This window comes from Cervus canadensis, chromosome 32, assembly GCF_019320065.1.
Source record: "Cervus canadensis isolate Bull #8, Minnesota chromosome 32, ASM1932006v1, whole genome shotgun sequence".
Taxonomy (NCBI): domain Eukaryota; kingdom Metazoa; phylum Chordata; class Mammalia; order Artiodactyla; family Cervidae; genus Cervus; species Cervus canadensis.
In genome coordinates this window covers 16,176,026-16,201,818 of record NC_057417.1, presented here as the reverse complement: position 1 = coordinate 16,201,818, position 25,793 = coordinate 16,176,026, and the positions used below count along the sequence as shown (strand labels likewise).

The following is a 25,793-nucleotide window of genomic DNA, read 5'->3' as shown; positions in this document are numbered from 1 at the left end:
CACATGCTAATAAACAAAAAGGAAATAATTGTTTTCAAGAAATAAAACTTCATCTGAATTAGTTTAAATACTGTATAAAATGTACTTGATACAAAATGTGTTACATTAACTACTACAGTCACCAGTATAGTCAATCTAATTTGTGCTAGCATTTGGATACATAAAACTCAGTTTTAAATCAATCACCAGCAAAACAGAAACTTGTGGACAGTTTTTACAGCATTATGCTTAAAAAAAAAAAAAAAAAAAACCCCAAAACCCCCAAAAAACCATATACCCCAAAGAGGGAAAAAAACTCCCCAAACACTAAGTTTTGATTTTTGAATCACTATATTTAGTTCCATGAGAACTAAAGGCCATATACTTTAGAAAACAAGTCCAAAGTTCAGATATTCTATGTTATCGTGTTTAAGATTCAATGATCCAAGGTTAGTGAAAATACCTGATACACAATTAAAAGATCACTAGTATTTTAAAAGGATAAAGTTGAAAGAGCAAGCAATACCCTTAAGTTCTAAGTGAGGATTTCAGACATCTCATATTGTGTACAGATCAAGCCTGAGCACTCAAATGTTTGGAGAACCATCAAGGTTTACAGAACTCAATTACTACAGGTCTCTGTTCTGGACCGGGTTTCACCCTACAACTCAGGAATGCTGCTACCTTTTACTTAAAAGCTCAAAGCCAGAATGGTGTCACACTTAAGGTTATTAAGATGTTAACCTGCTTAAGGGGAGTTATCTTTGATAAGCTACAGCTTTCAGTTAGCTTACAATTATTGCAGCATTTTAATATCTTATGAGAAGAGGGAAATATTTTAATTTGGACAACTGAGCAGCCTAGAAGTAAAAGACCTCTATTAAAACTTGAGTACTCAATTGTATAAAATCATCGACGAGACATTGATATACTTGTAGGGCGCCCAATTCCAGGTTTCACTTTACAGTACAAATGTAAACAAAGAATAGGAGCTCAAAACTGCCAAATAAAGCAAAACTAAATAATAAAAGCTGCGTCAATGGTCTCTGGAAAGCTCTATGACGTGTCTGAACTTGGAGAAAGCATCAAACTTGAAATATAAGCTTTGGATGTTGCTAATGCATTTTCAAAGCCATCAATCAGGCAGAAAAAAAGAAAAAAAAAACCCAAAAACCAAAAAAAACTAAGTGATACACGTGAAAATGGCAAAATATACATTCCAAACATTTTTTTTTTATTGCAGGAAACAAAAAGCACACAACAGCCTGTACATACATACAAAATACTAACTATAGACAGACAGATGTAGAACATGTTACCATGTTCATTCGTGTAAACCTACATGATCTAAAAAGGATCATACAGTAACTGTACAACACAGCGTCATACAGGGAGAACGCTATCATAGTTAATATGAAACAGTGCTTTTGGGGCACAAATTACCCATTTCTACAAAATAAAGTGTGCAAAATATGCCACATATATCCATATTCAACTGAGCTGTCATCAAAATACATTTTATTTACAATATGTTCTATGATCAATTGGATATTACGTTCTAAAATGATTTACTTCACTGCTACATTATAAAGGAAAAAGCAACGTGTAGAAAAAGTGTGAGATTGTGTTTTTACATACTGCTTTTGAAGTTCCCATCACTGGTTCAGTTCGACTTCTAAAAAGACAAAAAGAAAAACAGCATTAACTCTCTGAGTAGCTATTAATGAATTTTTGTGCTAAAAACATCTCTCCAACCACACATTTTTTAGGAACACAACTTTTTCTTGGCACAAACATTTAAAAACAACCAATTTCAGAAGTAATAAATATACTACCTTATTTAATTTTTACTACCTTTGAACAGTTTTAAGATTCATTTTTGGTTTAAAAAAAAAATCCATACTTGGTAATTATAGGTGTGTATCTTTCTGCCTACAATAAATGTTTTCTGAAAGGTAGTATGAGGATGTTGTTATTTAAGAAACTTTGTGGCTATATCTTAATAGACTGAACAAGTCTATTAATCCTCACTTTTTTAATAGGTACAGATGAGAATTTTCATACCCTGAATTACCTTACATTAAGACTACTACTGTAAATATCCTATAATTTGGAGCCCTGAGAAATTGTTGTGCTCCAAAAACTATATTTCAAATCCGAAAGACAGGTTGGCAGTTTCATCTTTTTAAAAGTCTCAACACAGTGACCAAGATAAAATAGGAACTCTATCTTCCAGAAAAATCAACTGTTTGACAGCGTATTTTCGTTAAAAGAATAAGTTTAAGTTGGTTATAGAGAATGGAACTGATTTTTAAAAATATATAAACAAGTAAGCTCAAGAAGAAATTCCTTTAAAAGTCCACACAAGGAAGGGTATGAGGGTCAAATTGCTAAAATACAGGCTTCAAAGGCTTAGTTTTAGTTTTAAGTTTATGCTATCCTGACAGAAAAATGTTAGATAGCATATGAAAGGAACTTCTAGTTTGTACATGACTGGGACGCCCTGAGATAAAAATGAAATTTTCATTTACTAGTATTTGCTCAGCAAATTCAAAAACACTTCAAGAGGCAAGTATATTATAAAGGAAATCAAATACACAGTGAATTACGCATGCAATTCTGTAAGAAGCAACTATTTTCCCATGTACTTTAAACAATTCTCTCCCTAAAGTTTCTGAATATCAAAACAATCTCCTGAAACTGAATGTTTGCTATTTTTACAAAGTACTTAGTAAATTAAGGGATAACTTCACACTAAATTCTAGGAATTAATTCTTCCTTTATAATGTCTCAAAATTATATAAAGTTAAAGGTACATAGCTCACTTGCTATTTACAGAAGGAAAAAAAAAGTCTTCAGCTTTTAAAGTTACTATTCAGAAGATTTAAGAACCTCCAAATGTTAAAATATGGAATAGAACTTTACACTAAACTAAATGAGAACAGTCTTAGAAAGAAAACGTGCCCACATGAAGCAAAGCTCCAGGAAATGACTTTATTTTACCTCAATTCCAAGAACACATTCCATTTCCTAGGACTGGCAAATTCCAGAATGTTTCATTGACCAAAAGCGGAATTTGCCAAAATTTCATTGACCAAAAGCAGAATCTGCCAGAATTTCAAGTAAGTCTATCTTACCTCTGAGTATTCTTTAAATAGCCCAAGTTGCTATCCTTTCCACAGATTATACTGAGTTGGCCAAAAAGTTCGTTTCAGTTTTTCCATTCCATTGTATGGAAAAACCTGAAGAAACTTTTTGGCCAACCCAGTAACTGTTATCAGCATTAAAATTGCAGGAAAGCAGAGAAAGTTAGATATAAGGTTATAATCCTGCCCTTTTAGTGAACTCCTTAAGCTCTAGACCATTCCTAAAGTATTATCACTATAATTCTTACTCCAATAAAGGGCATTTGCCGTGTGCCAGGCACTACTGAATTCCTCCAATTCCCTGGAGTTACATATATTTTATTTTGAGGAATCTGAGGTACAGACTTTAGGTAATTTACCCAAATACAACTTCATACAACTGGTGTGAAGCAGTAAATGCGAGTCAAATCTAAGCCTGATTCCAGTGTCTGTGCTCATGAATCCTATGAACATTATCACTTCCCAACAAAGTCCCTTATTAATGAGAAGCAAATACTACCATTACTGAATACTCCTGATGCTAACAAAATATTTAGGGCAGATCTCAAGATACTTACATTCTTGTAGTGAAAAAATGGTAGAGGGGGAAAGTGTCCAGGTAATAAAAACCAACGAAGGGGAAAGATTTACTTATTTGAGGATCATTTTCTTTTTATTAATATTATTTATATAGAGCAAAAAGTCTACTAGCTCTTACTTCTGACTACAGTTTAACTGGGGAAAGAAATCAGGAAAACAAACATTCTCATAATTTTAAGGATTAAGAAGACATACTCACTAGCATAAAGTAGTGAGTTCAGTTCTAAAGCATACCTGTTCCTTCCCACAAAGTAAAAAGTATTTTGAGAACTTGCAAACATGGGATTTAATAAATACTTACATAACATATGTCTTGCTTGTAGATTTAACACCTCCAATAGGAATTCTTCTAACAATTACAGATGAATTTTTAGGAATTAGAGCATTATCATCAGTATATTCTGTAAATAAAAGGATAAAGAGTTGAATTTCTATTTAGAGATTTGGGTAAGTCATAGTCCTCAAGAATTAGAAAACTTCAACCAGACATAAATTTTATGGGAAATCATCTTAAATATAAAGGAGCATTAATAACCACATGTTCCTTGCATTGAGATTACTGATACTGTCAGAACAAATATCCAAAGCCATAAGGAGTTAACACCAAATATGTCAACAGGTTCTTGGCTCTGGCACCTCTATCAGAGATGGAGGTGGAACCCCAAGTCTCAGGAAGACTAAGTCGTTCTCTGTTTAGCCAGTAATGCTGAACATCTGAACTATATGAGGAAAAAGTTGTTATTTAGAATGAAAATATTTTCTCTCTCCTGGTGGCTCAGACGGTAAAGCCCACAGTGTGGGAGACCTGGGTTCAATCCCTGGGTTGGGAAGATCTCCTGGAGAAGGAAATGGCAACCCACTCCAGTGTTCTTGCCTAGAAAATCCCATGGACGAAGGAGCCTGGTAGGCTATACAGTCCATGGGGTCACAAAGAGTTGGATGCGACTGAGCGACTTCACTTTCACTTTTCCTGGGCTCTAAACATGAGTACTACTGGGGAAGACAGACTAAAAAGTGTGACACATTTTGAAAGCTTTGTATTCAAAGAAAAAAGGGCTTTGTAATAAAGAATTCAAAGTGGGATGCAACTTTGGATAGAATGTTGATTCAAGGAAAGCCCCTCTGAGGAATTGACATCTGAGACTTACAGAAGACTGAGAAGACAAGATGTGCAAGAACACTGGCACAGAATATTTCAGACAAGAGAAGCATGGGGAAAAATGACACAAGAAGGCCAGAAGAGCTGAGGAAAACCACACAATGACTAGAAACACAGGCACAGGTTACATATATTTTGTTTCTAAGCACAACAGGAAGTCATTGAAAAATTTTAAATAAAAATGATGACAATTTGATTCATATTAAAAACAAAAACTCAGGTATCTAAGTGAAGAATGATCTGTATAGGAACAAGAACAGAAACGGTGACTAAGAAGGAGATTGCTGCATAGTTCAGGTAAGAGGATCTGCTCTGGAAGTGACACAGAAATCAAGAGAATGTTGCAAGGCTTTTCGACAGATGTGGGTGGAATCAGAGATGGAGGAGAAAGAGAAATCAGGCATGAATTCCTAGGTTCCTGGCTTAAGCAGCTGGACGAACAGGGATGCTACTTTCTGAGAAGATAGACAGGAAGATTATCCTATTCTTGGGACTATTACTTGCAATAGTTCTCTAAGAATGAAATTCAAACAAAAAAATGAATCGATGAATTCAACAATGGTTTAAAAAAAAAAATGTTATGAAAGGAATTTGCAAAATTACCAAAAAGAAAAATAATCCACTACAAGGGGAAATAGGTAAAAATGTACCCATCTCCCTTAATCACACAATCAAGTATTAGGGTTCACTCTTCTTAAATTACTGAGTTTACCTGACTCACTTAAGTTACTTAGCACCAAGTGCTCTAATTATTAAGCTTATCAACCTCTGTTCTAATTATTTTAAGTTTATCAAATATGCAAGCATTTTAAGCTTTTATAGATGTACTGGCTCTATCCTTTCTCATAGCATTATCATAGATTGGGTTTCCCAGGTAGCACAGTGGTAAGAGACACAAGTTCGGTACCTGGATTGGGGCGATCCTCTGGAGGACGAAATGGCAACCTACCCGGTATTCTTGCCTAGAAAATTCCACAAAGGGGTGGAGGGCTACAGTTTATAGGGTCATAAAGAGTTGGACATGACTGAATGCACACACACATAAATTGTTCAGGAAAAAGGGTTCTTTTCGGTATACACATTTCAAGTAGTAAGCTTTATCTTCATAAGTATCCAATTAGAGTGATGCAATTTTCTAATGTAAGACTACCATCGTTATCTTTTGCATAGTTCAGGATAGTTCCAAGTTCCAAGCAAGCTCTAAGAAAGAAAAACCCAGAAGCATGGGAGATGAGGGATCTTTCAAAAAAAAAACTCTAAAACTTGATGTCAAACACCAGATAATTAAGTTGCTGACTACGTAACTGTCAAAAGAGTTCACCGTAGGAACGAATAGCACATGTGCTCAGGAGCTTTCCAAGACAACTTTATTCACCCCATCAACAGTGTTGTCAAGCTTAGTCTGGCTCTGATGCCACATGCTCTCTAATTGACCTTTTAAAGTATGTGAATCACACTGATAATTTCCTACCTTTAAAATACCTCAGTAAGTAACCTGTTAGCTTCAAAAGATCCTCTCTATTTGACACCGCCATTTTTGATCCAAAAACATGAATACGGATGAAATGAAAAAACAAGACGAATTTAAGAAATGGAGAAATAGTCTTTTGAAAATTCTTTTTCCTCAGCTTCCAAATCTTTTTTACCCTAAGTTCAGAATAAAGGCTATTTTGTTGTGTGTATGTGCTTTTTTTTGCTGGGGGGGGGGGGGTAATAGCAAATAAGCAGAAAAATTAGAAAAACAAGTTTATATAGGAAAAACACAAAAAGATAATTTGAGATTCATTTTGAAATGCAGTCTAGAAATAAAGAAGCAGAATTCTTAAACCTGAAACATAAATTCTGATTCAAGCATTTCAATCTAAGATTTAAGAGTCCTAAACATGGACAGACTTCCAAAACTGTCCGGAATCTTTTATAGAAACATGATAGAAACATTAATTCAAACAAACTAAAGTGATCCAGTTCGGCATTCTTTCCTAGGCGATCTCCTAACTATGAAGCTATAAACATTCCTTCTGTCCTCTGTAATTCACTGGATGGTGCTAAAAGCAAGTGGCATTCTTCACAAGGCAACTGATACTACTTGCCATAAAATTCATTAAGTGCTTAAATATCTTTTTCTCTCCTAATTTGAGGACAGCATAAAATGCAAACTTTCTCTTCTCTTAACCAATCCAACAGCAAAGCTTACTAGAGCAAAGCTTTCTCCAATAATGACAGTTCACAAATATACAAAAAACACGGGGCTGAGCAAAGCACTTTCCTGCTTTCAGCATTTGTAAAAATAAGGTATTAAATAATTTCCTAGCTTAGAAAAAATGTAACACATCACAAACTCTTAAATTCATGGACAAGAATTCCATCAACAATAATTTATTCCAGTCTAATGCTGTAATCAGTTATTAGATGAAAAAGATTGGAGTCTAAAGGAGTAAACTGTGTTATACTCAAGCAAAATATGAAATCTGAATGATTAAAACTGCCTTAATATTCTCTAATTTCACTTAATAGTTTATTTTCTCTCATTCATTAAGTATCATTAACATATCCAGGTGTCCTAAAATTATTATAAATCCATCTGTTAAGTGGGGCTGTAATGCTTAAGGAAGGCTTTTGTGGCCTTAAGAAATATTTCCTTAAAGGTATTTTCTTGAATAATATTTTTAAAAGCTGTTTCTCAACTATTCATTATCACCAGCAATTTTTCCTCACAATCATAATTACCAAAGAGTCACATGAAGCATCTCTTAGGTCCGATACACTGAAAAACCGGAAAGGGGGGAAGAGGAGAATATTCCTGCACATGTTATCAAGTGAGTATACAAGTTCTTTCTTACTATTTTTGAGTGCTGTTCCTTAATACAATTATATTTATGTCTGGATGTAAATGTAAAAAAACAGCTCTCATACTTGACAAGTGGGGGAACCTCCCCCAATTTCAACTGAAAGAACCCATGTCCCACTAAGCCAAATTTAGTGATCAATAAACTACCCTAACTAGAACTTCACTTCACTTCTCATCTTATTAAAAAAAAACAAAACTCAAGACACAAAACGACACATCAGCGTTGCAGTCCTGAGAAAAAGAAACCGAAGTTAAGTTCAAAGCCAGAGTCTGAAAATAGAAACTCTAAGAGGCCATTCTGTTTCATTCTCATATCTATGTTAAATTTTCAGTATCATATAAAAAGCTTTTACAAAAGAGAAAAATTTAAAGATTCCAATTAGTGGCTTATGTATATTCATATGATAGCAGACTATTTTTCAGTATCCTAGTATCAATATAATCATATAAAATCAAGCAACCACTATTTTGAAAAATCTGTACTTTTGATCTTTCTGAAACTGATAAAATTTACGAGTAATGTGATGAACTAAGAGCTCAACTACTTAATTCTGGAACTTACACACCAAACAAAAGTGGTCACACCAGAACATACCAAGTTCCAAAAGCAATTCCAACTTTAAAATCTGGCTAGATTAAAAACATCAAAGGGAGGATCTTTCTCCAAAGACAGGCAACTCCAAACTTAAAACTAACTAAATAAATCGGGGAAGGGAGACGAGAAGGACATAAAATTTCCAATCAAAACTCCTACGGTGATTAAGTTAGAAAGTTAGAGATGTTTCTCCAGCGCTGCTTTACAAAGAAGCCTTCCTTCTGCTCTCCTCTCCTTCTGATGGAAAACAGATTAGGAAATGCCCCAGGGTAAGCACTCAGACAATCTGGATGACATCCCCACCCCCTCACACCAAAACCCTCGTTTAAAAAAATCATTTGGGAGGAATCATCAGACAGTTGGGGATCGGCCGGTGGCAGATGATCCAAGTATACAGAAAACAAATCAAAGTCAATTAAACTCGGGGGCTGACTGCTGTAACCCCTGGCTATCAATGAAATTCGTCCCCAAAGTGTTAGAACGAACAGTCCCACCAGAGACATAATGGCGGTTAGTCTCCAGCCAGGCACCTCGCCACCAGCATCTCTCTTCCACCAGCCAGGATCCGGAGCCCGGGCGGCTCTTACCTTCTTTCGTCTGTGCGTTGGTGATCTGCAGGTCGCAGTCGGCAGCTTTCAGCTTCTCTCTCCCCATAATCTGCTTCTTTAAGTCGCAGAGGGAGATGTGGAGCCCATCAAAGGTGACGGTATCATAGTTGAGTTTAGAAGAAAATTTATAATGCACACAGGACATGGTGCCAAAGGATTCCTAAGGTTCAGCGAGGAGACGTGGACACGCTCAATATATGTATATTTATAAACTTAAGAGCAAAGTATGTACACACACAAAACACTCAGAGACACCGAAGGACCCTAAAAGGCCTCAGATTAAATACCCCCCCAACCACAAGCAGGGGTTCGTAAAAACAATAATTCAGAACCCGCCCCCCCCGGATATTCAGAATCGCTTCATGTGGGAGGAGGCGGACGAGGACGGGGCAAGGGGGCAAGCGAGAATCCGCCAACCGGCACAATTGTCACCCGGCTGGGTCCCCCTCGCTCATGCTAAGGGCCGGCAGGAGACGGGGGCAGCGGTGCAGTCAGTAGCGGTCAGTCCACACGTTAAGAGTCCGAGTGACCCCGCGGGGTCAGGGGTCCATAGCGCGGCCGCACCTCCCGGCTGGTCTCTTTCTCCGTGGATGGGGGTGACCCAGGCCCCGGGAGAAGGCAGAGGGGAGAGGGCCTAGGCCCGGAGTCCACGAGCGGCCTCTCGCCTCCTCCTGGCTTCCGGACGACCGGCGTCGGCTGCCCCAGGCCCAGGCCCCCGCCACGCAACAGACCCCTTTCGCCTGCTCCCCGCAGGGCCACGGGCGGCCCCGCGGCCTAGGCCGAAACGCGCGGTCGGCGGAGGAGAGGCCTTCCCGTAGGCCGCCCCCGGCTCCGCCTCCCCCCCGCCGCCGCCGCCGCCAACGCCAACGCCGCTCAGACACAAAGCCGGTACTAGGCCTCGGCTAGGCCTCGCAGCACTTCCTCACCACCCCGGGCCCCAGCCAGCGGCCGGGGGGCTTCGGCGGACCCTCGCGACGCCGCCGAAGGCTCCCTGACGCTTCCTCTCGCCGAGTGCTCCGAGCTTCTCTCGCCTTTCGCTTCCGTCGCCTGTCGGCCCAGTACCGCGAGATTAGGCCCGGAAACCGCCGGGCAACGGCGAGGGCTCCGCCGGCTCCCTGTTTTGTTTCGCCCCTCTGCCGCTCTCGGGCCCTCACCAGGCGCCGGCGACACCTCGGAGCCAGGCACTATGGCGGACGCGGCCTGGCTTCGGGCGAGCGCCCCACTCCGGGGTCTCTTAAGCAGGGATTGCACGGGCGGCGCGCGCGGGGCGGGGCTGGCGTGCGCCGATAGGCGGGCCGAGGGGCGAGGCCTGGGCGTCACAAAGCGCACCGGCCCGCCCACGTGACCCCGCGCTTTGTGACTCCCGAGCGCGGAACCTGAACCAGCCGGGTGAACGGAAGAAACCATCTGCCTCAAAGGGCGGGGTGGCAGGCCGCAAAGAGGACCGGCTCACAGCGCGGTTCCGGAGGGGGGGCCCAGGTTTCCGCTGGTGCCTGGCTAGTTCCCACAGAAAAGTGGCATGTGGGAGGGGCGCCTAGCTGACTCCTTCCACACAACCCCCGTCGATTCTCCCGAGCGCCCCAATTTAAGTAAACATTATGGTTGCTATGCAGTTAACTATGGTTGCCATGCAAGGCCCCCCCCGCCCCCCCCCCGCCCCCAGCTTCCCCTTACAACAGAGTGGCTATCTAAAGCTCTTCCTAAGGAGAAATTCTGGAGCAGCCCCGGGCTAGAACAGATAACAGCCCCTACTGTGAAGATTTAAGGAGCTTTTACTCCGTGCTAAGCACGGGGCTAAGCGCTTTACAACACTTCCAGGTTCTGAGCAGTTGCCTGCTTTGAAACCCTACCAGTGGGACCCTAGATTTTACTCCTCTATGCCTCCCGGTTCCTCGGTTATAAATTGCTCTTAAAAAAAAAAAAATCGTACTTGGCTTACAAGATTGTCATGGATTAAATGAATACGTTTTCATTGTTGAGGACCGTGCCAGGCACATGGTTCAATGTGGCTCAATAAATGTTAGTTTAACAACGTCAACAAAAAACCCGAGGTGGTCAGCACTACCACTCTTTCCAATTTATAGATGAGAAAACTGAAGCTAGGGGCTTGCACTTTCTGAATTCGCAGAATCAGAGGAACGTCTTTTTGGTAGCGGGGTCCGAAATTCCTTCCCTAATTGCAGTAACTGTACTAAGCACCCCCTCAGTAGATTGGCATCTTTTCCCCTAGATGCTTGGGGAAGTTATCATTACACCCATACAATTCATAATGTCATCTTATTGGAAAAGTCTCCGGAGGCCACCTTATCTAAATAGGACCGTCATCACTCTCCATTCCTATACATTTAAATTTTCTTCCAAGCATTCATCATTACTCACAGAGTTTATGTCTACTTTTAAATCGTCTGTACTGAGAAAAGGGGACTTTTGTCTCTTTTGCTTATGCTATATCTCCACCTCAGAACACTGCTTGGACATAGTAGGCACTCAATGCGTTGAATAACTAATACATTTTTTATGTGATCTATAGTAATAGCACGGTTTTAAGATTTTGACAAATTAAGGACAGTCCGAGAGATACAAATACAACTTAATTCAACCACATAATCATCAATGCTTTTCACATGTAACACATTTCTCTTACTTTTATCTTCTTTGGTAACCCGCTAAAATTTTCTTGCTCTTGGGTCCACTTAAGGGCTGCTTTTCTTGAAAAAACAAAAAAACAAAAAAACCAAAAAACTCTGTGTGAATGAACGAGGGAAAAATCACATCTAATGAAAGAAAATGACAAATCACCCTAGTATCTCTGCCTCCAAAGTGGTGAATCTATATCGTTTCACTAGTCTTTAGCTAATCCCACCAGCCCTAATTTAATCAGTCAACCTGATGAGGTTCAAAGGATCCCACACCCTCAGGGTAGAGTAGATCAGAATCCTGTCAGAAGAGCACTAAGAGTTCTTTGAAAGAATACACAATCAGTGGTATGACTGGGTCCAACAGTCAAGAGCCCTTTATAAAACTGTTTACTCTGGGCACTTATTTTTGGAGACCTCACTCTGGATCACACCAAACAGGTCAAATGTATTCACATTAAATACACTTTCGATGAGCTTTAACTAAGTAGCTCAATTAATGACAAAATTTCATTAAATTCCTTTATTAATATCAATTTTGTAAATTTCTTTTGGTTGCACAGAATTACGTTCCCTGCCACTGCTGTACCCATCCCCCCAATTTTTTCAAATAATTTATTTATTTGGCTCTGTTGGGTCTTTGTCGCTGGAGGACTTTCTCTAGTGTCAGCAGTTGTGGCTCCTGGGCTCTAGAGTACAAGCTCAACAGTTGTGGTCCACAGCCTTAGTTGCTCCACAGCATGTGGGATCTTCCCAGATCAGGGATGGAACCTGTGTCTCCTACATGCAGCTGGATTCTTTACCACTGAACCACCAGGGAAGCCCTCTCCAATATTTTTGTAAGCCCTTGAGAAAGCTTTTGTGCTATACCTATGGTGAACGAAGCCTCCCTTTCCAAGAGCCTGTAAGTGGCTCAGTTGTGTCCAACTCTTTGTGACCCTGTGGACTGTAGCCCGCCAGGCTCCTCTGTCCGTGGGATTCTCCAGGCAAGAATACTGGAGTGGGTAGCCATTTCCTTCTCCAGGGGCTCTTCCCCACCCCGTGATCAAACCCAGGTCTCCTGCATTGCAGGCAGATTCTTTACCATCTGAGCCACTAGGGAAGCCCTTCCAAGTGCCTCCTCTGTAGCAATTTTGGGACTCTCAGAGCTAGGATTTTATAACTTTGTCCTTCTCAAGCCCACTGTACCCTCACCCCTCCACCAAACACATGCATTTAATAGATTCCTTACCTTATTTCCTTTGGCTGAAATTTCTGAATTGGGAGACCCACAAAGCTCTGCCTGTCCACTGCAGGGAACATGGACTACTACCCAGGCTCCAGAAGTTACAGTGAAGACTGCCCTCATGGAGACCGCAGTTTATTTACAGTTATAATCTAATCTCCCGAATGTCCCAGATCATCAGATTCTTAGACTGGTCTGCATGCCCTCAGACCAAATTCATCAAAGGTAGATATGTATGTCCCCACACCACCAATCTACCAATATATCTTCCCCAGATGGTTGATTGTCCTGATATTACTTTTGTATTTATTTATTTAGCATTAAGGCTATGAAAAATTTTGCATTTTTAGTAAAATGAATCAATCTTCTCCCCTTCATGTGTTTTGTGTTTGTGTGTGGTATACGTGTGTTGTTGTTGTTGTTTTTGGCTGGTCACACAGTTGGTAGGATCTCAGTTCCCCAGTGGACTAGGGACTAAACTCGGGCCCTTGACAATGAAAGTGTCAAGTCCTAACCCCTGGACTGCCAGGAAATTCCCTCCTTCAAGGTGTTTACCTTTACTTCTGTACAGTTCCTGTACAGCACCCACCTTAGATATTTATTTGCTAATGTTTCCTTCTAGTTTATGTATGAACTTCCTGAGTTTAAATTCTTTAATCTGTTTGAAGGGTTCTACACAGAGCAAAGATCATTTTATCCCTTTTAAAACAGTGCAAGGGACTTTCTGTCTTTTGTTTTTTAACTATTTTTTAAAAATTCTATGTCTATAATACATAGATGATTTTAGTTTATAGAAGATTTTTGCTACATTATTTTTTACTCCCTTCTATTTGGTCTTCTTAACAGCATTTTAAGGCACATTTAATTTGTTGAAAGCTGAAGGTCATTGATTATCTAAGTCCCCATATGAACTGAGTTTTTGAAAACTGACATGAGCAACCTATTTCCTCCCCACTATTAATTCATGTATTCACTCAACACTCATTCAATTGGGAATTCCCTGGCGGTCCAGTAGTTAGGACTCAGCACTTTCATTGCAGGTTCAATCCCTGGTCAGGCAACTAAGATCCCCACAAGCCATGCGGTGTGATCCAAAAAAGGAAAAAAAAATACGACAATACCATGCATAAAAGACATGTGTAGGGAACAGTGAGATCCCTTGTGATCATTGCGGGGTATACGCTGGAACAGTGATTTGAAGAAAAAGTTTGGAAGTCTCTTGCAAAACTGAGTATTACTTTACCCCATGAATCATTAATTCCCCTCCTTGATTTGTGAAAGAGTTAAAATAGTATAGAAACAGGGTAAGGGGTTGTAGGAGAAGAAATGAGAAGATGTTCAATGAGTACAGAGTTAGTATATATATGTATATGTCACTTTTATATATGTAGTATCTTTATATATATAGTATCTCTCTATATATAGTTCTTTATATACATACATAGTACCTTTATATATATTATATATATAATATATATATAGTATCTTTCTCATATTGGTTATAAACACAGGCAAAATTTAGCTCATGAATTTTATGGAAGCTCTCTTTTTAATAACAAAAAGCTGAAACAACCCAAATGCCCATGCTGTGAGAATAGATAAATACATTAAAATCTATCCAGACACTGGAATGTTGTACAGTAATGAAAATAAATAAAATATAGCAATGTGCAATAATATGGTGATAGGAATCTTTTTAGCTGTTCTTGAATCAAAAAAGCAAGTCTCAGAAGATAGTATATTAAGTAATACCCTTTCTGTTAATTTCAAAAACAAGTAAAACTAAACAATGCATTATTTGGTTAGGCATTTGGATATAACACATCTATACAAGACAATTGGAGAGACTCCCTCTGAGAAGGAAGGATAAAATACAGAGGAGGAACTCAGAGTTATTGGTAGTGATCTTGTTCTTGGATAGGTTCACTCTTTGTGATCATATGGACGGTAGCCCACCAGGATCCTCTGTCCATGGAATTCTCCAGGCCTAAAGAATACTGGAGGGGGTTGCCGTTCCCTCCCCCAGAGGATCTTCCCAACCCAGGGATCAAACCCAGGTCTCCCACATTGCAGGATTCTTTGCTGTCTGAGCCACCAGGTAAGCGAATAGGTTCACAGGTATTCATTATTTTACTGAAAATAAAGAACAATTAAACTAAAAGGGAGTTATGCACAGAACAATGGTAACAAGTGGTCAGGAGATCAGGGTTATGATTAATTCATTGATGTGCCCCTGAGGTTTCAGCCCTCCTTTCTTCCTGCTGCTGGCAAAGCATCTCACAGACAGGAAAATGAAGCCTCTTTCAAAGAAACCAAAGTTAGTCTAGCTCCCTAAACTCTTGTAGCACTTAAAGCCATAACTATAAAAACAAGCAAACAAACCTCATGTTTTGCTTATACTTGTATATTTTGGTTCTAGTTTTCTTGTGTTCAGGTCAGAGAGTCTACTTGTCCATCAGACTTGGGTTGACCTGGGGGACCTGGAGTCAGAACATGGCCCCAGTGACCTCACATTGTCCTCTGTCTTCTAACTTCACTCCACCCCATAAAAGTGGGACTCAAAACCAGGAATGTTCTGAAGAGGTGAGGCCTCATAAAAGCGTCAGGGAACATTAGGTATAGACAGACACACGCCACGCTTGCTGCTTCGAGGAATGCAAGGGTTCTGCGTAAACACAGAAGAGGAACAGGAATGGAAATGTTATTGTGCCAGAGACCAGGCAAAGCTCAGAACCTCTGAGAAGCTTCATCTGTCTAGGGTGAATCCGACCTATTCGTTCATTCCCTCAGATAGGAAGTATGTAATGAGCGTCAGTGTGTGCCAGGCAGGCACTGTGCCGGCTGCTGGGCAATCTGCAGTAAACCTATCAAAGTCCCTGCCTGCAGGAAATTTACAATAAGGAAGGAAAGTCGTGTGATTTTCGAGGCTCCCAAACTTGCTGTGTGACCTTAGGAAAGTAACTTAACTTCTCTGGCCCTTGGTTTCCTCCAGGGATGTTTTATGGGCTCACGTGACTGCACTCAGAAGGATCCTGTGCTTGGTTTAATGCCCAGCTGTTGCCGTCTAAACATTCCTTAAAAGTTTCATTTTCATTTTGCCCTGAGTCCCACAAAGCATGTAGCCGATCTTGGTTTCCTCTCTTTTGGGGGCGGGGGGGGGGGGGGCGTTGGGGTTGGGGGGGTGGGGCTGGTGCTGTGCCCTGCATCATGTGGGATCCTAGTTCTCCAACCGGAGATGGACCAGAGCCTCTTGCATCGGAAGCAGGGACTCTTAACCACCAGACCATCAGAGAAGTCCTGGTCTTAGTTTCTTGATTTGTAAGACAGAGTTAAAATCGTGCTTTCCTAGAAACAGAAAGTGGGCTTCCCTGCTGGCTCAGCAATAAAATAACCTGCCTGCCCAGGCCTGCCGGTGCCTGCTGACGCAAGAGACACGGGTTTGATCCCTGGGTCGGGGAGATCCCCTGGAGTAAGAAATGGCCACCTACTCCAGTATTCTTGCCTGGAAAATCAATGGAGAGAGGAGCCTGGCGGGCTACAGTTCCTGGAGTCAGAAAGGGTCGGAGACGACTGAGCGACTATACACACACACAAACAGAAAGTGGGATTGGCAGAGGGGGAAATGGGAAGAGTTTCAGTTTCATTAGACAGAAAGCTCTAGAGATCTGTTGCACAGATCTCTATTTACTTACTCTATTTACTTTGTAAATACACTTGAGACTACTAAGCAGTACATTTAAAAATGATTTTTACATTTTATGTTATGTGTAAAAAAAAAGACAAAAAACCAGTATCTTCCTCACAAGCTTGTTAATATAATTCCCTGACAGTGTGTGGCATAGAAGCTCCACATAAATACATGTGGCAAATGCTAGAAATGCTTCTTTGAAGCACTTCCAGTGCAGGTAAACATAACAACACAGCAGCTTTGGCTGGCATTTGCCACCCGTTTCCTATTCACCGTGCCCTGTGCCAAGTATTTTCAATGCAAACCTCCTTAAATTCTCCCAAGAACCCTGCGAATAAGGCCTGATATTATCCCCACGTTATAAACAAGGCAATGAGGTTCAGAGAGGTGAAGTTGTATGCTTGATGTCTCATAGGATCCACCATTTCAAACAGGGTGTGCCTGGCTGGGCGGGGCAGTCTCCTAACCATGCCGCTATGTGACTGCAGGGGTGTCCTACGGAGGGGCCCACAAGGAGAGGTACCCTCTCTTTGGGTATCAGGAGCAAAGCTGATCCACTGCCAGCAGACTGTCTCCCACCTTCTTTCATCTCACACTTCTTCCCTGTTATCTTCAGTCCTGTGTTTTATCTTATCTCTGCTCCTGGATTAAGTTTGCAGAGGGCACAGACTGCATCTGCTCCAGCTGTGTCTCCCGGCAGGCACCTGGAATGTGCTGGATAATTATCTGTAGAGTTCCAAAACGACTCCTGGGAGATGGTGAAGGACAGGGAAGTCTGGCATGCTGCAGTCCATGGAGTCGCAAAGAGCTGGACGTGACTGAGCAACTGAACAAGATCAACAATAAAATGACTCTTGATAAGTGGCTCTGTCTGGCTTCTCTAGCAGTAACAAGCTTGGTAGATTAAAGCAGGGCTGTGGCCTTGAATCTACCCGTTAAAGGAAGTACAAATGGGGTGCCTCTAGTTACACAGGCCATCTCTCAGGCTTTGTGTGCGCCCCTCCCCCCAACTCTGTACCCAGGATTGCTGATCTGATGGGCCGGGCTCTGCAGTATCCCGCTTACCTTTACCATGACCCTGGGAGGTAGGTCTGATTCTTTTTCCTGTTTCATGCAGGAGGAAAGCCAAGGCTCAGAGAAGGAAGCCCAAGGTCGCATCCCTCAGAGGGGAGGCGACGGTCACAGTTAGGAGTGATAGAGCCAGGTTTAGACCCAGTGGGTGCACAGAGTCTCTCTGTTGGGGGTTCCTCGCTGTGTCTATCCCCTGTGCCTGACTTGGTGTCTACCCAGCCTTTGATTTGCTGCTGCTGACAAAGGCATCATTCATCTCATGGATACTTATTGAGTGACAGCTTGTTCCTAGCATTGTTCTAGGCATGTAGGATAAGGCTGTGAACACGATGGGCGAGGCTTTTGCTATCCTAGTTTCTGTTCTAGTCGAGGAATGTCACAATAAGCAACTAGATAAGTAGAGAGAAGATAACTGTAGAATGTGGTAAGTGCTATGAGGAAAATTAAACCAGGTTAGGGAGATGGAGAGTGATGGGGGTGGTGGCTGAGGGTGACTTAACACTGGATGGTCAGGAGAGGCCTCTGTGAGCAGGTGCCATTTGAGTGTGAGGTTCTAAGATGATTCCAGGCAGGATGAATGCCCTGTGCAAGAGCCCTAAGGTGTAATCAAGGGACAGTCAAAAGGCTGGGATGGCTGAGGCACGGATATTGATGGGGAGTGTCCGAGCTTAGGCCACAAGCATATGCAGGGGCCCAATCACATAGGACCATAAAAGCCATTTAAACAAATATTGATTTAGAGGGGAATGTCCTAGAGGAGTATGAGAACTCAGGCAGGACCCTCTCGTGTTAACATTCAGAGCAATTTGAGTATGACTGATACCACAGCTGAACTATAATTATCCTCAGAAGCATCTGGGAGGTTCCAGGAACTTCAGGGGGCCTGGGATAGCATGGAGCTGTCAGGTGTGGCCATTTAAAGGCAGAGTCTGGGTGGCACATACACCGTGGCTCATAGCATCATTCCCAGTGGTCACGCGGCCAGGGTTACACTGCGGATAGGTGGGGAAGGATGATCCAAAGGAGAGCTGTTTCTTCCGGTAGCTCCTGGAGCCTGTTCCACCTGTTGTGCAAGCTGGTGACACAGATCTGGCAGGAATGAGTCAAAGGTAACCCTAATCATCTAGGTCTGTGATTTGGTAGGGGAAGGGGCTGGTGGTAGAGATCCTCCCCAGTGAGGCTGGCAGAGGGAAACTGGGAGGAGAAAAGGATGCCCATATTTGAGCCCTGACTCTGTGACTAGGCATAGAGCTGGTTTCCAAAGCAGAGCCTGAAGGGTCTGATTCAGCAGGACTTGGCAGGATGTGCAGGTGTTTCTGATGCACAGCTAGGATAAAGAGCCTCCACATTCCTGGTTGCACGTGGTTAAGTGCACAGATGCAGGCAGCGCATAGTCTTAGTGGAAATCCCAGCTCTGCCACGTACTATGTGAGGGGCACCGAACAAGCCAGGTAAACTTGCTGTGCCCTGGTTTTCCTCACTGTCCAGTGCAGCTGATAATAACAGTACCTCACTCACAGGTTACTGGAAAAACTAAATCCCCCGAGAGCAATACCTGCATAGACTAAGTGCCATGTGAACATTGTTGCATTATTGCACTGACTATCAGGTTCACCCTGTAGGGAAAACATCATCATTATTCAGATTTATAAATGAGAACTGAAGTTAAGTGGCCTTTCTAAGGTCACACTGAAAGTATTTAATTTGCCAAAATAAAAAGACCAAAAAAACAAACAAGCAAACTGCAAACCAAAAATACAACACCCACACTCACAATCCCTTATCAAATTACCTACGACATCTTTCACAGAACTAGAACATTTTTATTAAAAATTTTTTTATTGGAGTATAGTACCTTTACAATGTTGTGTTAATTTCTACTGTACAGCAGAATGAATTAGCTTTACATACAAGCTGGTTTTAGAAAAGGCAGAGGAACCAGAGATCAAACTGCCAACATCTGCTGGATCATCAAAAAAGCAAGAGAGTTCCAGAAAAACATCTACTTCTGCTTTATTGACTATGCCAAAGCCTTCGACTGTGGGATCACAATAAACTGTGGAAAATTCTGAAAGAGATGGGGATACCAGACCACCTGACCTGCCTCTTGAGAAACCTGTATGCAGGTCAAGAAGCAACAGTTAGAACTGGACATGGAAAAACAGACTGGTTCCAAACAGGAAAAGGAGTACGTCAAGGCCGTATATTGTCACCCTGCTTATTTAACTTATATGCAGAGTACATCATGAGAAACTCTGGGTTGGAGGAAGCACAAGCTGGAATCAAGATTGCCTGGAGAAATATCAGTAACCTCAGATATGCAGATGACACCACCCTTATAGCAGAAAGTGAAAATGAACTAAAAAGCCTCTTGATGAAAGTGAAAGAGGAGAGTGAAAAAGTTGGCTTAAAGCTCAACATTCAGAAAACTAACATCATGGCATCTGTTCCCATCACCTCATGGGAAATAGATGGGAGACAGTGGAAACAGTGTCAGACTTTATTTTCTTGGGCTCCAAATTCACTGCAGATGGTGACTGCAGCCATGAAATTAAAAGACACTTACTCCTTGGAAGGAAAGTTATGACCAACCTAGATAGCATATTAAAAAGCAGAGACATTACTTTGCCAGCAAAGGTCCATCTGGTCAAGGCTATGGTTTTTCCAGTGGTCATGTATGGATGTGAGAGTTGGACTGTGAAGAAAGCTGAGTGCAGAAGAATTGATGCTTTTGAACTGTGGTGTTGGAGAAGACTCTTGAGAATCCCTTGGACTGCAAGGAGATCCAACCAGTCCATCCTAAAGATCAGTCCTAGGTGTTCATTGGAAGGACTGATGCTGAGGCTGAAACTCCAGTACTTTGGCCACCTCATGCGAAGAGTTGACTCATTGGAAAAGACCTTGATGCTGGGAGGGATTGGAGGCAGGAGGAGAAGGGGACGACAGAGGATGAGATGGTTGGATGGCATCACCGAGTCGATGGGCATGAGTTTGAGTAAATTCTGGGAGTTGGTGATGGACAGGGAGGCCTGGCGTGCTGCGATTCATGGGGTCGCAAAGAATCAGACACGACCGAGCGACTAAACTGAACTGAACTGAACTGATACTCTATCCCCTTTTTTAAAAATTTTCTTCCCATTTAAGTCACCATTGAGCATGGAGTAGAGTTCCCTGTACTATACAGTAGATCCTCACTAGTTATCTATTTTACACAGAGTATCCATAGTGTCCTGGAGAAGGAAATGGCAACCCACTCCAATATTCTTGTTTGTAGAATCCCATGAACTGAGGAGTCTGATGGGCTATAGTCCATGGAGTCGCAAAGAGTCAGCCCAACTGAGTGACCAAACACGCATGCACACACACACTCACACTCACACACAAACTCACACAACGCACTCACACACTCACACACACACACTCATACACACACTCTCACATGCACTCACACTCACACATACACACTCTCACATGCACACTCCCACTCCCACACACACTCTCACACACACACTCACACACTCACACGCACACACTCTCACACACACACTCACACACACACACTCTCACACAACCCCCCATAGTGTTTATGTGTCAATCCCAGTCTCCCAGTTCATCCCACTCCTCTCTTTCCCGCTTGGTGTCCTGTGTTTGTTCTCTACATCTGTGGATCTGTGTCTTCTTATGTAGTATTGGTCTTTCTCTGCCTGACTTAACTAACTTAGTGTAATGTCCTCAAGGTCCATCTAAGTTGTCACATGCAGCAGGGTTTCCTTTATTCTCGTAGATGAACAGTATTCTAGTGTGTGTGTGTGTGTGTGTGTGTGTACCACATCTTTATTCATGGACATTTAGGTTGTTTCTGTATCTTGGCTATTGTGGATAATGCTGCAGTAGCCACGGTAGTGCATATATCTCTTCAATAATCTGTAACAAAACATTTAAAAAATTGTATAGAAACACAAGAGACCCCAAAGCAATAGTCAAAACAATCTTGGGAAAGGAGACTGGAGTGGGAGGAATTGACTTCAGATTCCTCTGTTGACTCCTTGACTTCAGGCTATACGACAAAGTTATAGGAATCAAAACAGTATGTGTGCTGGCACAAAATCAGATACATAGATCAATGGAACAGGACAGAAAGCTCAGAAATAAACCCATGCACTTATGGCCAATTAATCTACGGTAAAAGAGGCAGGACTACACAATGGAGAAAAGACAGTCTCTCCAATAAGTGGTGCTGGGAAAACTGGACAGCTGCATGTAAAAGAATCAGTTTAGAACATTCTCTAACACCATATACAAAAATCAACTCAAAATGGGTTGAAGACCTAAATGTTATACCAGATACAATAAAACTTCTAGAGGAAAACATAGGCAGAACACTGTTTGACATAAATAGCAGCAATATCCTTTTTGAGCCACCTCTTACAGTAATAGAAATAAAAACAGAAGTACATAAATGGGACCTAATTAAGCTTAAAAGCTTTTGTGCAGCAAAGGAAACCACAAGGAAAATGAAAAGACAAACTACAACTGGGAGAAAATATTTGCAAATGATGCTCATACAAAGGGATCCATTTCTAAATTATACAAACATCTCATACAGTTTAATAACAAAAAAAAGTCCCAACAACCCAATCAAAATATGGGGGATGCTGGGAAAGAAGTCCAAAAGGGAGGGAATATATGTTTACGTATAGCCGACTCACTTCACTGTACAGTAGAAAGTAATGCAACATTGTAAAGAAATTATACGCCAATAATTTTTTAAAAAGGCAAGAAAAAAAATGGGCAGAAGGTCTAAATAGACATTTCTCCAAAGAAGACATACAGATGGCTAACAGGCACATGAAAAGATGCTCGGCATCGCTAATTATTAGAGAAATGCAAATCAAAACTACAGTGAGATATTACCTTACAACAGTCAGAATGGTCATCATCAAGAAGTCTATAAACACAAGCTTTCCTGGGGGCTCAGTTTCAAAGAATCTGCCTGCCAATGCAGGAGACACAGATTTGATCCCTGGTCTGGGAAAATCCCGCATGCCCTGGAGCAACTAAGCCTTTATGCCACATCGATTGAGTCTGAACTCTAGACCCCGGGAGTCACAACTACTGAACCCACGTGCTGCAACTACTGAACACCGTGTGCCCTAGAGCCTGGGGTCTGCAACAAGAGAAGCCACTGCAATGAGACGCCTGCACACGTAAACTAGAGAGTAGCCCCCACTACCTGCAACTAGAGATAAAAGCCCTCGGAGCAACAAAGACCCAGCACGGCCAAAAATAAATAAACAAATACAATCATATAGTAGAGTCTACAAATACTAAATGCTGGAGAAGGTGTGGAGAAACAGGAACCCTCCTGTACTGTTGGTGAGAATGTAAATGGGTGCAGTCACTGTGGAGGACTGTGCAGAGTTTCCTTGAAAAACTCAGAATTACCATATGATCCAGCAATCCAACTCCTGGGCATATATGCCGAAAAGACTCACACACACAAAAACACCTCTAATTTGAAAGGATACATGTGCCCTGGTGTTCATAGCAGCATTATTTACAATAGCCAAGAAACAGCCTAAGTGTCCATCAACAGGTAAATGAATAAAGAAGATATATAATCTATATACAATGGAATGTTACTCAGTCAAAGAATGAAATAATGCCATTTCCAGCACATGGATGAACCTGGAGATTAACATACTGAGTGAAGTAAGTCAGACAGAGAAAGACAAATATCATATGATATCACTTATATGTGGATCTAAAATATGATATAAATGAACTTATTTACAAAACAGAAATAGACTCACAGACATAGAAAATGACCTATGGAAACCGTGAAAGCGATAAATTGGAACTTGGTGTTAACAGACACACACTACTATTTATGGGCTTCTCAGGTGGTGCTAGTGGTATAAAACCTACCTGCCAATTCAGGAGACCTAAGACACATGGGTTAGATCCCTGGATCAGGAAGTAGGAAGATCCTCTTAGGTAAACAATCAAGACCTATAGTACAGGGAACTATATTCAATATCTTGCTATAACATGTGATGGAAAAGAATCTGGAAAAGAATATAATATGTATGTATGTACATACATATATTATATATGTATATAATATATGACTGAATCACTTTGTTGTACACGTCAAACTAACATATTGTAAATTAACTACACTTCAATTTTTTTAAATGGCTAAAAAATAAAATCTTTTGGGGAAAAATCACACTCAATCTCAAAATGCTCCAATGTTCTGGGGTCCAATGGGCCCATATGACACTTTACTCTGCAGACAAGAGGCAATAATATTACCTTGCAGAGTGGTCCTAAAGGTGAGATGTGGCAGTTAAAAAGAGTGAGGCCCTCTTCCAGTCAAGGACTTATAACACCCCAGATCAGTCATGTGCAGTTAACAGCTATAAATGCTGGACAAAATATTAAAAAAAATAAATTAATGACCTGAGGGCTTCCCAGGTGGTGCTAGTGGTAAAGAACCCACCTGGCAATGCAGGAAACTTAAGAGACGAAGGTTCGATCCCTGGGTTGGCAAGATCCCCTGGAGGAGTGCATGGCAACCCACTCCAGTATTCTTGCCTGGAGATTCCCATGGACAGAGGAGCCTGGAGGACTACAGTCCAGAGGGTCGAAAAGAGTTGGGCATAACTGAAGTGACTTAGCATGCATGAGGGCACTGCGGAATGACCAAAGACAGGCAGATGCTAATGGTGGCCGTTACGCAGAAGAAAAGGACAGGACTGGGTGAATGTCCTGTTTTCAAAGGCAGCGCAAATCTGTGCTAAGTGGAGGCTCTGGAGGTGGGGTGGCTACAACTCTGCCAGAATTCCTGGGTTTACTGACCTGAAGAGTCAGAGGGCTGAGTGTTTATGAACATGTGCTAAGTCGCTTCATTCGTATCTGGCTCTTTGCAACCCTATGGGCTGGAGCCCACCGGACTCCTCTGTCGGTAGGATTTTCCAGGCAAGAATACTGGAGTGTGCTGCTGTTGCCTCCTCCAGGGGATCTTCGGGGCCCAGGATCAAACCTGGGTCTCCTCCATTGCTGGCAGATCCTTTCCTGATGGAGCCATGGGCTTCCCTTTCCTGAACACTGCCTCTGGAAATTGAGGGGGAAATCTTGGAAAGGAAGATCTAGAGAAGCGGAAACCCACATTCTATACATGACCCCTGCTGAAATCTCTAGCAGACACTTGTAAACAGGGCAAATCCAGCTGTGGTGGTTAAACAAAGTGAATTGCTACACTTCAGCAGCTGCTTAGCTTCCAGGGGAGGTAGTCTGCAGCTTGAGTTCAGCCAAGGTGTCTGCCTGCTTCAAAAAAAGGAAAAAGGAATGCGACAACCTGCTATGTATTGATATGGGAGGATGTTCAAGATATATAAGGTGCAAAGCACAGTAAAACCGAGTGTATAATAGGCTTCTAAAATTATATGCACACATATTGTGTATGCATACATGCATATGTACATATGCACTTGTATATATCTAGAATATTTCTGAGAAGCTGAAAGGATACACAGACTGGTAACAGTGTTTGCCTTCTGGGAAGGAAAGATAGAGTGAGTTAGATGGTTGGTCCAGCCACATAAGCGGAAAGACTACTTTCTTTCCCTCTTTGCTTTGTATTTTTTCTTTTGAAGTCAGATTCATTGAAGTATAATTTTCATACAGAACACTTCATTCATCTTAGCTTACAGGTTTCTGATTTTTGGCAGAATATAGTCACATTGCCAAGCACCATCACCTCCAAAATTCCCATGTGCTCCTGTGTAGTCAGTCCCTCACTCTACTTCCAGTCCCTGACAAGCACTGACCTGTCTTCTCTTCCTGCTATTTTACCATTCATCCTATAAATGGATTCATACTGTATATTGCCTTTTTTTTTTTTTTTTTGCTCCACTATACCAGCATGTGAGATCCTAGTTCCCTGATCAGGGATGGAACTCATGCCTCCTGCCTTGGAGGCACAGAGTCCTAACCCTGGACGGCCAGGAAAGTCCCCATATTGTATGTATGTTGCCTTTTGAGGCTGGCTTTTTTCACTTAACCTATTTAATTTGACATTCATCCATGTTGTTGTAGCCATAGTTCATTCCTTTCTGTCACTGACTCATCTTCCATTGTATGCGTGCATGGTGGTTGGTTACTCATCAGCTGAAATATTTGGATTGCTTTTTATTTTGGCTGTATGCAGCTTATTATATACTATTGAACATGTGAGCATGTTTAGTTGCACCA

At 41.7% G+C, this 25,793-nt stretch overlaps 1 protein-coding gene across 2 annotated transcripts in view; it reads right to left on the bottom strand.

Annotated features, from left to right (window-relative positions):
- RBBP6 (RB binding protein 6, ubiquitin ligase) overlaps positions 1-10,199 on the bottom strand; it is a 31,852-nt gene extending 21,653 nt beyond the window's left edge. For both annotated transcript variants that reach the window (XM_043455084.1, XM_043455085.1), the window contains exons 1-3: positions 8,894-10,199; positions 4,006-4,105; positions 1,618-1,654 (exon numbers count right to left, since the gene is read on the bottom strand). In XM_043455084.1, the coding sequence (XP_043311019.1) occupies positions 1,618-1,654; positions 4,006-4,105; positions 8,894-9,059 (303 nt within the window). In that variant the 5' untranslated portion in view covers positions 9,060-10,199. The remainder of the gene's footprint in view (positions 1-1,617; positions 1,655-4,005; positions 4,106-8,893) is intronic.
- Positions 10,200-25,793: the final 15,594 nt, after the last annotated feature.